The following is a 19,198-nucleotide window of genomic DNA, read 5'->3' on the forward strand; positions in this document are numbered from 1 at the left end:
ATATTCCGTGACATCCTAAGCACCACCTCAGTTTATTTGTTTTTCATGCAGCTGCTTGATCGGACAGCAAAGCAGTGACAGCTTGATGAGCTGTAGTTTTGTGGGTCGTGGCACAACCAGGGCAAACTGTCAGAATCAAACACAGTGTTTCCTCCGTCTCCTGTCAGCTTATCTCCTTTGCCTTTGTTTGGGAAATGTGTCAGTCCAGAATTACATAATCATTCAAAGCCATTGGAATAAGGTGAAAACTACATGTATGAAGTGATTGATATAAAAAGATTGAATCAATGGTGGTGCTCCTCGGGATAATGGGATCCTGCATAATACGAACATCGATAAATGGTTTGTTTCACACTGTTAGTGGTTAAACTGTGATTTAATATATTGTCATTCTCAATTATCCATCCTCTCATGCAAGGAGTTATAGTTGCTGACAATTACATTAAACAGCTTCCAACTACATTATAGTAAGTTATTAACCATTTATTGAATATATAAATGTTTAAATACTGAAAGGCAGGACTTGTGCTGCCAGTACAACTTTAAATGCCTAATTTAAGATAAAAAAAACTTTTTTATCTCTTCAAACTGATTTGGTTATTGTGTGCGAAAAATGATTCTAGGAACATGCAAATTATGAAGTTGTTTCACAGTGAAGAAATGCAGTTGTTGCAGTTGCAGAAGTTGTGATATACTGTATGTTTGTGTAGGCAAATACACAGAAAAAACAAAGTCCTCCATATCTTCAGGTTTCCTCTAAAAACAAACCTCTCTGCTGTGAATAGCTTCCATATGTAGGCCGTGAAGTGGGTGGATTTGTAGTCTTATACAACACTTTATATGTAGTCTTTATATGTATCTAGATCTTATAAGTGATGACATTCTGCTACATAATGATTAATATCTGAGAGTCTGAATGAAAAATAGTTGTGATGATTAATTGAAATTCCTCAAAATTATTGTATGAGAAAACCACCCAGATCTTAGATGACATTTATAGTATTTTAACACTTTAAGGTGAATTCCCCCCTTCTCTGCAGCAATTTGTTTATGAGTGATAGGAAGTTGCGACATGCACCACTGACTTATAAACTCACAACAGGATGCATGACAAGCAAGTGAGATATCTCCACCAGTAAAACTAGCTTTAAAGCAACACGTGAAAAGTAAAGAGCTTTTTTTTTTTTTTTCTATGATCTCAGAAAACGAACATGACAGAACGTAGATCCAAGCTTCAAAATCACCCAACAAAGAGACGTCCCGCTGTCATCAAAGCATGAAACCTGGAGCCGCTCTGGCGATAACTAAGTGGGCTCTAACGTTGAGGAATATTTTCGTAGAAACTGGATACGGCTAATACACTCTATTGTTAAGATTTCTAAAACACATAATCCACTTCCACTTATTGGAGTTTGGATTTCAGGCTTTTTGTGTTAGCCGTGGCCTCGGGCTTAGAGAAATAGGCAGTGGAAGAATCTCCTTTATGAAGGAGAAATCATGTTGTGTATGCAACTGTGATAAGACCTCAGCAGTTCAAACAATCATTCATGTTAATTATAACAGATGTCAATCTTTGGGAAACTCAAAATCAGACAATTATCGTGGACACTTTCTAACATTACGACTCCAGCAGTGGAGAAAACTCCTGTATTCTTCAAATCATTAGTCAAAGTGCTAATCAGACAGGTCTTATAGGACTTAGACTGCCCTCCTTGCTGTCACTGAGCAACTTCTCACTGCTAGAACAGCCTCTCTCTCCTCTGTCGTCATCCTTCTGGTCCTCTCTGCTGCGTTTGACACGGTGATCCACCAGATCCTTATTTCCTCCCTTCAGATTCTGGGTGTCTCAGGCTCTTCCCTCTCCCTGCTCACATCCTACCTCAAAGACCGTACCTACCAGTAACTTGGAGAGAATCTGGGTCAGAACCTTGTCCACTCACTACCGGGTTCCCTCAAGCCTCCATCCTGGGTCCCCTCCTTTTTTCCCCTTTACACAAACACTCTCGGCTCTGTTATTCACTCAAGTGGCTTTTCCCACCACAGCCACGCAGATGACACCCAACTAATCCTCTCTTTTCCCCAATCTGAAACACAGGTAGCAGCACGAATCTCTGCTTGTCTGACTGACGTCTTTAAGTGGATGTTCGCACAGCACTTAAAAACCAACCTTGACAAGACCAAGCTACATTTCCTTCCAGGGAAGGGCTCTCCCACCCATGACCTTACTCTCACCATCGACAGCTCCTTGGTAGCCCCCACAAAGACCGCTAGGAACGTGGGTGTGTCCTGACAGTCTACTCTCCCTTACTGCCAACATTGCTGCAACAACCCGATCGTGTAGAAACATGGTGCACAACATCAGGAGAATACGTCCCCCTCTCACTCAAGAGGTTCTGGTTCAGGCTCTTGTCATCTCACACTTAGTGTTATTGCAACTCCCTCCTGGCTGATCTGCCTGCTAATGCCATCCGACCTCTGCAGCTCATCCAGAATGCAGCAGCTCAACTGGTCTTTAACCACCCTAAGCTCACTCACACTACTCCGCTCTTCCACTCCCTTCACTGGTTACCAGTAGCTGCCCGCTTCCGTTTCAAAACACTAGTACTTGCGTTCCGTGCTGTAAGCGGATCGGGTCCAGTCTACATCCAGGACATGGCTAGCCACTCAACAAAATCGCAACTGTTTGCTGTCCTGGCTCTCTTCCGACTATATCTTGGTCAAGAAGATGATGATCTAATAACCATTGTCAACTCTGAGGTTGAAAAGAAAAAAAAGTTAGTTGCACTTATACATTGCACTTACATGTAGCACTTTGTAGTTTGGCTTTTTATAATTAATGCACCTTAAAGTACCGGTCGTCCTGTGTTAGAGCTTCCTCCTCACTCCCCCTCCGACCTGCGCTCACTTTACACTTTAACAATAAACACCAGCACTGATCTCAAGTTATTAGGACACGTGCAGCACTGATTTTGTGTTTGTTTGATTGGCCTTAGAGTTTATGAGACAAATGTTTAAACCTGCTACACAACACGAGATGTGATATTTCAGAATATGGGACTAGAAGGTGAATATCCCATGTGATTATCAGTTCTGTGAAAAGGGACAGAGACGAAAACGTCTTTGTTGCAGAAAAAGCGATGCCCTGTTTATCCAGGAACATAAATATGAATTCAGCAGGTTTTTATAAATATCAGTCATAAGTGTGACTGATTAGAAAACATCAGAGGAGCAGGGTCACTTTTTGACCAGCGGAGTAATGCGCCTCAGTGGAGCTGATTTAAGATAAGATAAAACTGTATTGATCCACACACCGGGGAAATTCAGTTGTTATAGCAGCAGGCGCAGCAGAATGAGATAGACAAGAAAATAAAGAAATATAAAAAAGGCAATTGAATATCGTTTCTAAATATACATTTATTTTATTTTAATATGCTGTGTATGTACATTATATACACCTTTTCCCTGTAGTGGTTTGTATGAAATGTTATAAGTAAAGTGCAGTGGCACAGGATAAATGTACAGGCAAGTCAAATCTGTTTTGTACATAAGAAAAAACGTTTGTACATAAAAAAGTTATTTTATTTATAACGCGATGTATATCAATCTCAACTGATGTGAAAAATACTAGCGTGATTTATGATTTTTTTTTTCATATCGCCCCGCCCTTTGTTGCACAAAATACTGCACCTTTGTCTGCACTAATAAGCTGCTGGATCCGATGAGCCCAGATGCTCAATATCACAGAAGTTGAGTTCTGTCAACATTACATGTACACAACCTAAATTAAATGTTACATTTTATGTAATTACACTTTTATAGCTGTTATGTTCAACACATCTGAATATCTGTCCACCATTTTTTTTATTTTTACTTCCCTCACAGTAAAATAACAAATTGATTAGATATTTAAAGATTTGGGGCTTAAAATTTGTCTCATATTAGAGGAAAAAACTGAAATATTGTCATTGAACTGATTGATCATATGTGACACATTTTAAAACAATTCACTATTACACCCAGTTTAGTCTTATTTCAACCTGGAGGAGTGAATATGACAATCATGTCTTAAAATTTGAAATATCTTTTACTTTATTTTTACCTTATTCTATCATGATATCAGTTTTGATAAAGAGTTTTTACAATGAACTGTTAAATGAAATGGAGTATATAGAATATTTTCCCTCATCATGTCCATTTGCATCTTACATGCAAGATACAATCTGGCAGAGATGTTTTCATTCTCTCACCCACCCACACAAATTTATATAAACATGCACACATGCGCGCACGCACAACACACACACACACACAAAGCCATGACGCAGGGCTGTCTCATTTCCTTATTTAACTAGAGCTGAGCAGCACAGAGCCAACAGTACTTTCCTGTCAAAGTGAATATGATCAATAAACACAGATAACAACAGAGCACAGGAGCATAGTTTCCCTCTGCCTCACTTTCCCCCTGCTCTGATATGATCTCCCTCTCCTTCTCTATTTATCTAAGTTTCCACCTCGTCTGTTTTTCACAGTGAATCAGTCTCTTTTTCGTCTCGCACTCTGTGTTATATCACTGCCTCTCTCTGTTTATCCTTCCGTCTTTCTTCCTCTCTAGATCCCTCTCAGTCGTTCAGCCTGACTGCTGAGGGATGGAAGCTGCAGCTAGATGTAGAAAAGATGTTTGGAAATAATCGTTCACATAGTTTTTCCATGAGAAACAAGCCCCTCTGTGTAATGTGCTTCACTTTTTTTGTGTGTCATGTGTCTGTTGTGTACGCGTATATGTGTGTGCATAATATATTTGTTTCATTTGTATGTTTGTCTTTGCATGCTGTATGTGCTCAAATCTCACAGTCTCAGTGTGTGTGGGTGCGTGTGTGTGTGTGTCGGGCCATCTGTTATCTGTCGGGTCTGGTCCTGTCTCCCAGGGCTTTGTCTTCCTCTCTGTGTTCTGGGATCAAGAAGACAGACATGTAGCACAACTCCTCCTCAGATGCACTGTCCCCTATCCCCACTGTTTATTAGTGAGACCCATATGCCAGTGGTGATTGGAAGAGAGAATTTGAAATCTTCATAGTCACTGAGGAGTTCCATCCTCACAACTAAGATCCATAACTAAATTCAGTTAAGAAATGTAATCCAGTCTAATGGATTCAGTGTTTTTGCATGTTGCACTTTACTTTTCACTGGAAAACATTCTCAAAGAACCACATTGACAGGGAGAGAGTTATTGCCTGTCAAGCCTTTTTTGGACTAGCTATTGTATAATTAACATTAGCATATTCCGAAAGGTGCAGTGGTTGACACGTAGGTTTCCCGTTCAAATCCTGGTTTGGTCAGGTGTTAATGGTTGTATCTGTTTATTACAATACGCTACCACAGTGAACCCTGCCAGTGTACAAGCCAGACCATTAGTATTGCCCAGTAATATATTCTGTTTTATTCATGGTAAAACCTGTTTATCTCTATACGTACCATATATATATACCATATATATATATATATATACACACATATACGCTCCAGCTCCCCTGTGGCCCTAAAAAGGATAATCAGTGTAGATAATGGAAGGATGAAGGAGCTGAAATTGCATAAAATTTGGGTATTTGGGGGGGAAAATAGACGTTAGCTAATCATAAAACTAATAAAAAACAATTTTGCTGCAGTGTAACCCTTGATAATAAACCGAGGACACAGCAGCAGTGGCACCAGAATGCTTTTTAATCTGGGATGTTGAAAAAAGGTGTATTTCCTGTGTTTTTCCAGATATCAAACCAATAATAGGAAGCATAACATGGGACAGAATTGGAACAGACCACACAGTAGCATGTTGTAGGTCCTCTCTCTTAACTCTGCTTACTCTATATCAACCTCCTGTTTTCTTCACACTTCCTCACTGTCTTTTTTTTCCCCTCCGTCACCTATTCCCTCCCTCGGAGCTTTCCTGACTCCTGCAGAGACATGCTGCGTCATGGAAAAGACAACGGCGTGTGTGTGTGTGTGTGTGTGTGTGTGTGTGTGTGTGTGTGTGTGTGTGTGTGTGTGTGCGTGTGCGTGCGGTGGATGGCTGGTGTTACAGCCACCCCAGCAGCCTCCTGCCGTCCTGCTTGGCAGATTATTACAGGCTGTGAAGATTTATTATGTCCTGGCTGGAAAGACAGGGGAGGGACAAAAAGAGAGAACGAGACTTGGACCTCAAAAATATGTGCGCACACTTATTTGTGTGTTTGTGCGAAGTCTTTTGTCAACATCATTGACATGTTAATCGTGTCTATAAGGAACTATGAGGCAGTTGTTCCTCAGAGGATACGGCAGTCTTGTAGTGTTCTCATGCAGAGTTTAATGATTGTTTCCGGCGAAATACAAAAACTAAATGTCACTATTTTTCCATATGACACCCCCTGGGTATTTAAATCATTTCGGATTCTGCTGCACATTAACTTTTGCCTGCTGCTTTACCAACAAGGAACATTTTACTTTACTGTCTGTAATTTGTTGCTCTTTATTTACACACCTACCGAATATTTTGTCTTTGTGTTGTTGTGAACTTAGTTCGTTAGTTCTTCATAGAAATGTGAGAGCTGTTGTCATCCCACTGTGCGTGAACATCCTCTGTAACTACAAGCACAGACTCTTATCAAATCAAGGTCCAATGTCTTAGATGCATCTTAGTTTCATTTTTAAAGCAATCAATCAGTGTAAACTAGAAAGTTGTTGCAATTGAATGCAAAGTCAATGGAAAGACGCAAACAGACACAAATTCTTCGGGGGCAAGTGACTATCTAGAGTTTCTGCTGAGTGTTGAGTTCATTCAGAGGCTAAAGTGAACAGACACACACTTCCACACACTCAGTTGTGTGTCTGTTGCTGGGTGGTACGTGGCTATTTATAGCAAATGTACACAGAGTGCACAGATCGTCACCCTCATGATTCAGGGCAAACAGCCGATCGTTCAGGTTGGGCACTGGTAGACGGTTCACTTTCAGAAGTTGGTCCTAATTTGCAAGTTATCCTTTTAATGGCATTTCTTTTTATCAGCAGTCTGTACAGTGCAAAACATGTATATCAACATTTTAATCTGTTCATTTAATAATTTCATTTTTAGTTTAGTTTCTACAAAAGCTAAACTTCAATGAATTTAAAAGGGTTTCAGAAATATTCAAAAAGTGGAATGTATACAGGATATTCACCACCTCTAACCGAAATAAATATATATATATACATGCAATACACAAGTATAAGATAATGTAAAGATCTGAGTGAACAACTGGGAAGACAAAATGCAGGCGCCATCTTCCCTGGTAACAGGGGAGAAGAAGTGTTTAAACTGACGGATCCCACCCTCAAATTCTGTGTTCTCGCCAGGTTGTAGTTTACTGCATTGTTGTTGTGTGTGTTTGTGTGTGTCAGGGTGAGAAAGACTAAAATGTCACAGACCTACTCACAGCGCTTTGGCAGCACTTTCACTGCCCACAATGATACAAAAGGACCCATGAAAACCTCCTAATTACACACAAATACATTTAAAAGCATGGAGCTTTGTCTGCAGCCTCCCACACACACACTAAACACACACAGACACACACACATAGTGAACACACACTTACACAGCTCTCAGTCCTCGGCTGTTAGAGTCCTGTACCAGGGAAACAGAAACAAGCTCTCTGCTGCAAAAACGACTTTAATATATATTTTCATTATTGATGAAGCCCTCATGTTGCGATTTGGAGCTCATTCAGACGAACATATCACTGACAACATGGACTGCTATATTCCAGCTATTGACCTCATTCAATATGTGTTTACATTAGTTTCTAAGAGTATTCCCTTTTACATGTGACAGAGTATAGTCTGATTATGATGTGAAGACGTCAATCAGTTGGTATTTGCCATATGTCGATGTTGTATAATACAGTGACAACTCCAATATGACATTATAATTCGAATAAGATGTATACAAGTCTAACTAATGTAGCTAAGGTTGGAATACGCCACTTGTCTTAATGTGATTGTTGCTTATTCTGAGTATGACCTCATTCGCGTTACCATGATCACAAATGTTTTTCAAGAGTTTTGAAATGTTAATATTATTCTACTTATTGTGAGATTTTAAAACAGAAACGACTACTAATATTACAGATACAGCGCCAATTACCTTCAAATGTTCCGAGCAGGTTTTATTCATCTGTAAAAATGGATTTTTTAAATTTTTTTGTTAAAGTGATCCACTTTGAGTGACATGTTTTAAGTTATTTAAAAGAAAAGAAAGTCTAAGAATAATCATAACTATTTGAGATAAAGAACCTCTGTTGACTGAAGTGAACCTGACTCAACATAATCGAGGGATATCAAGTGTGACCTTGGTGCTCTGGGTCTATGTATGCTCTTTATTCTTTAAGACAGTTCCCTTCAATGTCACTGACACTTTTAGAGCTTTCTTTGTTTATTAATAATTAATGAAAAATTTGCTGCTCCCCTCACCTATCTGCTTTGTCTTTCTCCCTCTTGTCTCCCTCCGTCTCTCTTCCCTTCATCCCCACCATTTCCATCCCATTTCTCACCTGTCTGACTTCACCACTCCCTCTCTCTCTTTTTCTTGATATCATCCCATCTCTTTCCCCCCCCGAATCCTCCTCCCTCCCTGCTCCTGTCCCTCACCCTCTGCTCAGGTTTGTCAAAGTCCTTCCCCCTGGACAACTCTTTGTTCGACAGCTGGCTCGCCCAGTCGGTTCAGATCACCGCTGATGACATGCTGAGCCAGTGGGCACTGGGTGCCCAGCACGGGGACAAGAGTGGCAGCCTGCTCTCCGACCAGGTAGGGCTTCAGTGGCAGGAGGCCTGGAGAATGATGCATTACCTGTAATGTTATGATCCTAATACACAGTGACAGATTTTTTGCTTATTGAATAAGTGGTGTGCATGTATTCTGGCTCTTGGCAATGAATTAAAGCAAACATGGCAAACTCCAAATGTCTAAAATTAGCAGCGTCAAACGGTCCATCACCTCTTGAGGTGAATCTGAGTCAACTACACATACCTAATGCCCGGAGCCACTATCCTTCCCACAGACCTGAAAGACATGGACGTCCAAAGTTACATAAAGGTCTTGGCACAAAAGTTGTTCTCAGTCAAGGAAGGTGGCAAAATCTCCACAAAGCGGATGTCTGTAAAAGTAGAAAGAATGTGTAGGCGGGTTGTTCTTTCAAAAAGTAACTACACCAAACAGATATTAAACACTTATTTATCTTCAAATGTCAATAAACAGTTTTTATTTTATCAACTTAGAAAATAGGAAAACACAAACTGTAAGTCAGTACTTTGTGAGCTTTTTCATCAAGTCTCATTGATCCTACAGCCAGTGCAGCATTAGAGTATTGATTTATCAGGTATTCAACTTGTTATGTTAACCTGGCTGAAACGTTATATTGATGTTTTGTAACATCATTTTGTCACTTCTGTAAAATAATTTCACCTTTAGATTGGTTCTTGATAAGGTTGACACAATACCAACATTAGAGACTTCGATACGATACTAGTATAAAAAATTATACTCAATAGCGAAAAAAGGTTGAGAGAGAGTGTATCGTAAAGGTATCGATACTTTAGTCAACCCTCGATCTTTACATGGAGCTGGGGTGATGTGTGAGAGCTTCTCCGTTCTTTGTCGATGAGTCAGATGCGAGAGCTGCTGGACAGAGCAGAGCTGCACTGGGACTGACCCGCTGTTCTCCTCGGGAATGTGTTCTGTTTGTGTATCGATTGGCAGGAGGCTCCGGCCGCATTACATGACATAACTCCAATTGTTTGGAAATGTGTCACAGAACAAAAAATAAACCAGAATCAGAAACGTGGTCTTTTTTCAGTGAGGAGAGATGTTTGATTATTTATTTAAGCCTCGGAAAACACATTGAGGAATAACACCCTCATTTACAATGGTGCTGTTGATACTTGATATCCTTAAAAGACAATCTGCAAAAATAAACAGAGCTTTAATTTATCACGGACGATTATCTTAAGCTTCAGGTTTTATGTTGTGTTTTCTTGTTGCATACTATTAAACCACTTTGTTTGGGATATTCATTTTTCTCAACAAAATCTGGCATTAATTGCTAATATGTGGGTGGGTTGGTTATTCCTGTTCCAAAATATTAAAGGGAAGAATTTTGATCTTTTAAATCAGAAACGCAGGCAACGTGCATCTATGAGACATTTTTCAAATGCAAAACTTGTAAAAACTGAACTGATTTGGCTGTTTTCTTTTCATCCTCCTCACTATGACCCACTCTCCTTTATATTCATCTCATCACACCTCCTCTCTCTTCAATGTCTTTCTATCGTTCCATACATCACCTCCCATATCTCTCCCTCTCATGCAGCTCCTGCAGGGCGAGGAGAGCCTGTTAAACCTTATGATGGAGAACTCCATGCAGTCCACCTGGAAAACACCCCAGCTGGGCCGCAGACGGGGAAGCAGCAAACCCCGTGGTCATGGACAACCCGCCGCCCCCCCCGAGCAGCCGCAGACGCTCCTCTCGACGGCGGCCATCTCCACCGCCAGCAGCCCCTCCACTGCAAAGAGCCTCCGGGCGAGCGTGGCGGAGGAAAATCCCAGCCTTGTGATCCGGAGAGGGGAGAGGTCCAGGGCTTCCTCCAAGGGCATGCACCATCACCACCTTCATCACCACCACCACACCAGGAGCTCTGACCTGCACGGGGACCCAACACCACAGCCACCCATCTCCAAAATGGATTCCTGTCACATCTCGGAGGCCCCCGGCCCCTGGAACAGCTTCGCCGAGGGGAATGATGTCGCATCAGGAGCTGGAGCTGTTTTCCCCACGGGTTCATCTCCACTTCCAGCCTCCAGCCCCGGGCTCACGGTTCCCGACACAGGGGCTGTCCTTTGCAGCAGGGCTCCACGGCTCCGTCTGGCCCGCCACGGGAAATCAAGAGGCAGGGGCATGAACGGACGTGGAGGCCTAGGGGCACTGGAGTCCATGGAACTGCCGCTAAGGGACACGTCCCTGCTGGATGCCACCGAGACTGACGGGTACTTCTCTGACGGCGAGCAGAGCGACTCGGACACGCGCTCTGCCGGACGCAAACTCCGCTTGCCACAGCTGCATTCTGGGAACGAGGACCTGTTGAGAAGGAGCGTGCTGGCAACTTAAAGAACCAAGATTCCCGCTGGCTAATTGTTTCTCCATCTGTGCCCAGTGATGGTTTCGTTCATCCAAATCCTGGTCACATCTACCAATCAGAAAATCTATTCAGCTCACCTGCTATGATTTTTGGGGGGTAGGAAAATTTGAATGTAGCTGTTTGCCTGTCGTACATTAGAGCTTCTCCGCTGGACTGCAGTTCGTTGTTCTATAACGCGACATATTCAACAAATAGGAAACAAACGTTACATTTAGTCATTTGGTTTCTGGGTGTTAAAGTACCCTGTTCTGGCCTCATGTCTGTGGTATCTGTCAGAACAAACACTTTGGGGCATTATTGATAATTATTGTGAATATTATTCAAGCTGGTTTCAGGGTCTCCATCTTGTTTGGTCTTTTGTGGCCTGAGAAGCATCCAACAAGTCCTTGTTTTCTTGAATATATTCATTGGAAAGACAATTTCACACCAGACTTGTTCGAAATGTGTGTGTGTGGCGGTGACACCAGACAACACGTATCCAACCTTGAAAAGCACAACTAGCTTGTCATCAGAGCTGTATTTGAAGCACTCGTGTGGGTAATGGATGCTCCTTCAGGGTTGAGGTCAATTCTCATCACGTCAACTCCGTTTCAAAAAGTACTCTTAGAAGACTTCCCCCAAAATTGTCTGATTGTCCAGGATTTGAATATTTAAACAGATAAGGACCTCAACCCTGGGTCTCATTCAGATCGCCACACGGAGACGCAAACCCACAGACGCACACACACTGACACACAAACTACTTAAAGCCAATCCCTTTGCTCACATCACAGAAAATATTGGCTCTGACTTCTGTCGGCTGCTTTCAAATTCTTTTTGAGTTTTATTTTCTTTTTTTTTCAGCCCGAATCTTTGGAGAAAAAAACTCTCTGTAGAAACTCTGTGCCTTCTGTCGCTCGCCCTGTGCCCTTCCCCCCCAAAGCCCCCACTTTCTCAATCAATCAATCAAACAATCAATAGGTAGATCAATTTTTCAATCGGATTTGTAACAATCAAAACCAAAAGGTAACCCAGTCGGATTGGTTACCGAGCGTGGCCAGCTCCTTGTCAACTTAACAATTGCCTAGTGCCTGAAACAAGGATGTGAATGCAGCGTTTGCCATTAATCAACGAAGCGTCTCACACAGTTTTCGAAGCAGAGCCAAAACTGTGCTGTCTGTGCAAAGAGCTGCCTACTGTTCTATGCCCCCCCAACTAGATCACTGCAGTTCAGAGCCGTCGATGAGCAGAGTTCGGCCCGGTGGCAGAATCCCAATGCAAATCATAAACTGATTAGTGACTCACTATGCTGCTTAACATGAGCATCCTCTGTGCAGTTTAAAATAATAATTGTTATTATTATATCTTTATTTGTATAGCACTTATCTAAACGAGGTCATGAAGTGGTTATTTATCCATCATCATTTAATGATTCTTTAAATTTTGTTTTTTTATCCCGGGTAAACCCACTTAAAAAATAAATTAAATCTCCTCCCATTGTCAGTAGAGGAGTTTGCCTTTCTGGTTTCCCCCCCTCGACGTCACTCACCCTGACTTGGGAGTGAATTCTGATTGTATCAATTCCCATTGCAGACAAATGCCAGATGTAAGTGGCTGTTAGTGGCTTTTTTGACCAGTGGAAAAAGAGGCGTTCCTGCAGCTTCCAGGCGTCAAGAGAAACAAGTTAGTCATTCTTCAGCTCCTCCATGTGATTCTATATGATTTAGCATTTACGATATATATTTATTCATGTCATACGATGCCCAACACTGAGGTCTGCCGTGGCCACGCTCTTCTCACCGATAGCTCTACTGCACCTTCTCCTGTTCGCCGAACGATGACAATGTAATAATCACCTTCAGAAGCTCTTATGTTCAGAAATTGAGTTGTTTGTAAATTTGTTTAAATTTGTTTTTTTTTTAAATAGTTTTTGGTTGTTCTCTCAGAGAGTTGTATTTTGTACTTAAGCAGTCCATGGTATTTCTCAGGGGTTAAAAAAACGTTTAAAAAGAAGAATAAAGGGTTAAAAAATTTATCAAAAATTGGACGCAAGGCGAAGATACATATATATACATATTTTATATCATATACAATATATATATATATATATATATATATATAGTGATGTGTGTATGTCTAGAACTTTCCCTATTTCATTGTTTGAACTCCTACATGACTACTACTGAGCATGCTCCCTCTCTCAGTGTGACCACATGACCATCAGCCCTGGGTTTAATAGTCTCGACCGATAATCAAGCTCATTGTAACTTCATTACCAGATGAGCCAGACATGTCTGATAATATTGGCTCGGTGGTCAACTTCAAGATCGGACCTTGTAATTACTTCTCTCGCCTCTTTGCAGCGAAGACCCGAAACCCATCCGAGGTCAAATCAGAAATCTCGTGTGAAATTTAAGGGCTGCTTTACCCAGGTCTGATGAACCGACGTTTAAATAGAGGTGCAGGTCCAATGTACTTCCTCTGTTGATTTCTGTTTGGAAACCTTCTCACCTGTCCTCTGAAGTGACCACGCCAAAGAACAGATCTGTGCATCAAAGCAGCACATGTTGCATCGTATCTACACAAACACACATGCACGTGCTCCGACTCTGGTTTTCAAGATGAAGAATGTTAGATAAGGATGTCAGACTCCTCTGCCAGCGCTCTCTGGGTCGGCTCGGGTTTGAATTCGGTTTTCCTCGACCTGTTCCGCCCCGGCCTGTTGACGGTTGGGTTTGAAACCCTGAAGGTGTTGTGGTGTGAACCCCTTTACTGGCACTGTTGATACTGCTCCACCACCAATACACCTGACCTGGATTCTCCCATGATCTGCATTCACCAGGGGCTTCGCGCAGGAAAGGCCTGTCACCACAGCATCGGGCCGGCGATGGTTGCAAAAACACTTGCATGTTAAACCCCCTTCAGAAAAAGGCCAAATGCTGCTGAACTGAACACACGACATACAGCTTACACACACACACACGCACCAGAGCTGGTATAACAGGGTTATAATGTACAAGATGAATAGTTTTTTATGTATATGTGGTCCTGACTGCATCAGGAAGTATGAGCTTACTCAGAGTGCAACGCCCCCTATCAGCAGGAGAGTATTACTACAGGTGACAGCTCAGTGTCCCTGTCTCCTTCGTCCTTCAGGTGTAGCCATCGCAGAAGATTCACACCGTCAGTCTGCCGCAATTTTCTCTTTTTCAACACATATGCGGACACAAATCTGTAAAAATCCTCCTCTGAGTTGCAGGGTTGGAAATTAGGTTTTGTCTCAAGCGAGCAGATTTTTCTAACGGCATGAACTCGGGAACAGGCGGACGATTCTGAATTTTTGCGTTGGCTACCTCTATTACAATCGGCATGGAAAGTGACCATAACAACTACCGCAACAACACAATCGTGTCTGAAAGCGAGGACGTGGTTTTGTGTCATTCCGGCGCCACGTGATCCTCCGCCAGGTGGTTAGTACCGTTCTTGTGTTAATAGGACAGACAAATGTAATACTGGTCTCAATATTCAATGTTCAGAAGTAGCCTGACTTTGTAGACAAGGCCTTACATGTATGGCCTAGCGCGTAGTAGCCAATGCCAAGGCTGCACAGTGCTGGCAAAAAAAGAAAAAACTAAAAAAGACTTAATTTCCTCCTTAGACTTGCTGCTCCTCCAGACTCTCTCTCGTTTGAAAGTCAGAGAGCAGCATCGTTGTACCTAAAATTACCGTTTTTCATAATTGCAGCTCAGATTCTTCTTTTCCTAGATATTGTGCAGCCTTAGCAAACACAAACTGGTTATTATTCTGTATTTACAGTGTGGCTTCAATGCCCTCTCCTTCCGCTTCGTAGTTACTGTAGACTGGAGTCTTTTTGCCGGTTCTTTTTTTATCAATATCCAATAGAGCAACTTCAAAGCATCGCTGTCATCTGTGTGGTACACTGGTGTGGGTGTTGGCTCACGGCCTGAAATGTGCTGTGGTGATCTCTGAATTTTGCAACTCTGTCAGGTCCAATAACCACGGGATACTTGATCTAAATAAGATTTTCTTTTCTCTCTTTTTTACATTTAATCTGTAAAATCAATCAGATGTGACATCACTGTCAGTATCAAAAGAAAATCTGTTACCATATTTTAGTTTATATTTAGCCTTCTGCTCCATCTCACTGTTTGGATTTCATGGTAAAAGTTGGCAAATTTTAAAGATTTCAGTCTTGGTTAATGTGGCCACAGCTGTCGTTGCAAATTTTGAATATTTCTAAAGAACAAATGTTATGAGCTACTGGATAAGATATTAAAATGAAAAAAATCCTGGAGACTGCCACTTTGAGATATCGTTGGTAATGGATAAATACACGACTTTAAAGTTCTCCAAAGAGTGAGCTGGTGCATGGGTCAGAAACATAAAACTCTCCCCCAGGTGTTGGCATGAAAGTGACTTCACAGAAATAAGCTGGTGGGCACCCTGCATGTAATGGCGGGTCAGAAACACACACCTACACACGGCCATGAATTTCTCGACTTCAGCTGAAAAGCTGGTCAAGGGCCGGCGCTGATTGCTGCAGGTAATTGGAACATCGCCCGCAATTCACACAGCAGCCATCGACCGCACTGACATAGTTGTAAAATGTCTTGGAGAGACATCACTGCACTGGCAGGGCCGGGTTCCTCACAACTTCCTCAGCTGTGCAAACATCACGTCAAAAGCTTTTTATAAGCAGAGAGGTAGTTCATCCTCCAATAACATGAGGACCTTGGAAATGTTGTACGAGACAATTTGTGCTCGGTTTGAGCTACGTAATTAAAACAGATCATTAGATTCCGGGTGGATGAAAGAGTAAGATTTTCTCCATTTGAAGAAATAGAGTGATGTTTGCTCAGCGGTGGTTTTGGCGAATCAGAAGGGCATCAGAATGCTGTTAATAGAATATCTCTCTTCCTCTGTTGCCCTTTCTGCCAATAGGAGTGGTTTGAGGCTGTCGTCAGGTCAGTGAAGCCAGGATTGGTCAATGGCTCAAAATGGACGTTCACGCCCCAATAATTTGGGAGCACAAAAAACAAAGTCATATAATCTGAAAAAGATTGATGAAGTTCGAATGACATCATGTGATCGAGACTTGCTCGTGCTTCCTGTTTCTGACATCAGCGACAGTCCTCGCTTTATTGTCCTACGCCAGCCGTGTAAACCCACCCACTTACCTACCACTGGAGTTTATATACATCTACAATAATGTACAATACTGTTCAACTACTACTACTACTACTACTACTACTAGACATTTTAATTTTCCGTCTTTTGAAAAAGCCTTTGCAAGCTGTTACATTTATTTTTCCTTTGTAATGCTATAGCTGGCCACCGTGGCTTGTATCAAAGTAGAAAGCTGACTCATTACCTGCTTCCTCGGTTTTGTTTGTTTCTGGTTTTTAGTTTTTTTTTTTACTGGCACTTTGCTTTCCTCTCTGTTACAGCAAAGTTATGGCTTCAAGGTCTCAACATCCACACACTGCACAGATTGTAGGTTAAGTCTAGGAACACAGGCGGAGCTGCTGTGGAGGCAGAAACCAGCTCAATTGTGGGGTTTAATGTAAACTGGTGGAGTCAAAGAACCACAGTGATTGGAATAAGAGGTGTTGAGTCGCTGCATCAGGACAGTCAGCTTGAACCTGAAAGGTCAGTTTGACACAGTTGATAAAGTGAAAGTATTAAAGCCATATATGACATTTTTTTTAATGTAATTTAAGGTAAAAAGCTGATTTCAAGATTTAAAATTATTAGTTGATTAGTCGTTTGTATTGTATTCTTCAGCTAAAAATAAATGTATTACTGCTGCAAAGATAAATCAGTTAATCATAACATTAATTTAAACCATTTTGCTAAATCAATAATCATTTTGTTTTATTAGTCATTTCTTACGCAAACCTGGAAAATATTCTCTGTTTCCTGTTCCTTGGATTGGACCATTTAATGCTGCTCTTCGTGATACAGTAGCAGAGCTCGATGTTCGCTGGCACTCACTCCACTGTTGGAACGATTTGTTCCATGGTTGTGAAAGTGTAGATAATTATTCCACAGGCCAAAAACATGACGGTTAGGTTTACTGGAAACTCAAAGTTTCCCGCAGTCAGCCGACATTTGACCCTTAGAAGTTAAGCTGTATAGCTAAGGAATGGATAGCTGGACAGTTTTATTATTTCTACGTAAACGCCTTTATTGTACAGTGAATGTAAAGAGAGGACAGGAAATAAAAGAGAAGAGACAGACTGGTAATGCCATTCAACAAAGGTCAAGGGCTGGCTATGAAAGAAGAATCTTGTGGTTCATGTTCATCCATGAGACTAAATCATAGATCAAGTGTACGTCCTAAACTACCAGTTTTACCGTCTGCCAATTTCTAAGGAACACATAAATCAAAGGAAGCCTGCGACGACTCGGCCAAGGTTGCTAATGATTAATCCTTCTGTCTGTTAAATGTGAAAAATGTTTAAGAGCCTTCTTCGTTTAATTCGACCAAGAGTTGAACATTTATTTAAAAGTTATCTCAAATCCTTACTCGCATCAGGAATGAATCAACTGATAATTATCGGCTTCCTGAGAAGTTAGACCTCTCTCAGCTTCAGAGAGAACATCACAGAGAGCAGCAGAGTTTGTGTTCAAAGTTGAGGGAAACCTGAAGAATCAGATTCAAATAACTTCCTACAATTTTTGTTTTTGTTTTTCTTCCCTCGGCCATTTCAGTCGGCTTTGATTCCAACATCACTAAACCTGTGTTTCTGGCTCTACCTTATAAAGTTCCCCACAATGAGACGACTTCTGCTTCCAGAGCAGATCCAAGACATGTTTTTAAGACTAAAGTTTCTGTCTTCACAAACTGGGAACTGTACTCTGCCTCCACCATCTCCCTCCTCCCTGCTCTCTCCTGCTCCTCCACCTCCTCCTATACCAGCAGCTCTGTCCCCTCCACCCCCTCCTATGGTGTCCCCTCTGTCCACAACTCCTCTCTCGTCTTGCCCGGCTCGTGGCTCCTTCTGAATCGCATATGAAGCATAGGACCATTCCCACAAATTCAAAAAACAGTAGAAGGAGAAAAGTGATGTCTGTAGCTTTAAGGACAGAGAATGACAGGCACGTGTAGTGGAGGTACGTGTGAGGAGGGGAAAACAGTGCTTTGCTCCGGCCTGGAGAGAGAGAGAGAGAGAGCGAGGGAAGAGAGAGAAGAGATGGATTAAAAAAGAAAGACTGAGGAGGGAGACGTTTACTGAACCGGAGCCAGGGAGGCAGACAGGGAAAGAGTACAACTTGTTCTTTCCCTCTCGTGTTTGCGGCCTGTCCGCGCAGTTAACAAGCAGCTAATATCCACAGCAGGGCCCTTCCCTTCTCCCTGTCCTCCATCCCTCCATCCTTTCATCTCCACCTCCTGCTTGATTTTCTCTCTCTGTTCTCCATCTCTTCTTTCAGCTGGTTCTCAATCCCAGTATTTCCTTCACAATCCATAATAACAATGGAAGCAGCAAAGCAAAGCAGTCGGGTGAAATGTGCATCAAGTGGCACAAACAGCCTGGAATACAATTCAGTTTTGTTCTAGAACATTTCCTCACTTCAACCAACAATGAATTCATCTTTCTATCTGTGTATCCAAAGCCTGATGTGACCTTTTCCTCTGTGCTACGTGGATCTTCATCATTGTCCAAGTACTAATCAAAAGAAAACGCACAATCACTGTAACTTCTGTTTCTCCGGAACGTGTTAAATGTCCAGATCAAGTTTTTGCAACATGCACAAACATTTATTTTGTGTCGTGGAGCAACAGACATGATCACGATCTCTGGGTAGAATCACTGTCTCGAGTCAAGTTTCGGTCCTACCACAATTTGTTCTGGGGGAACAAAACTATCAAATTGATAATGATCACGATTCTATTGTTTGGTTTATCGTTCTCAGTCCTACTTGGTGCGATAAGTAGGTTTTGTACTTCCACTGAATTTGTTAAACTTACAGTGAGACAGAAAAAAGAGCAACACCA

At 41.8% G+C, this 19,198-nt stretch overlaps 1 protein-coding gene across 2 annotated transcripts in view; it reads left to right on the forward strand.

Moving 5' to 3' along the window:
* The window catches only part of jade2 (jade family PHD finger 2), a 161,006-nt gene extending 142,652 nt beyond the window's left edge, over positions 1 to 18,354 (forward strand). For both annotated transcript variants that reach the window (XM_053440787.1, XM_053440786.1), the window contains exons 13-14: positions 8,667 to 8,812; positions 10,374 to 18,354. In XM_053440787.1, coding sequence (XP_053296762.1) covers positions 8,667 to 8,812; positions 10,374 to 11,168 — 941 coding nt within the window. In that variant the 3' untranslated portion in view covers positions 11,169 to 18,354. The remainder of the gene's footprint in view (positions 1 to 8,666; positions 8,813 to 10,373) is intronic.
* Positions 18,355 to 19,198: the final 844 nt, after the last annotated feature.

This window comes from Pleuronectes platessa, chromosome 15 (assembly GCF_947347685.1).
Source record: "Pleuronectes platessa chromosome 15, fPlePla1.1, whole genome shotgun sequence".
NCBI classification, from domain to species: domain Eukaryota; kingdom Metazoa; phylum Chordata; class Actinopteri; order Pleuronectiformes; family Pleuronectidae; genus Pleuronectes; species Pleuronectes platessa.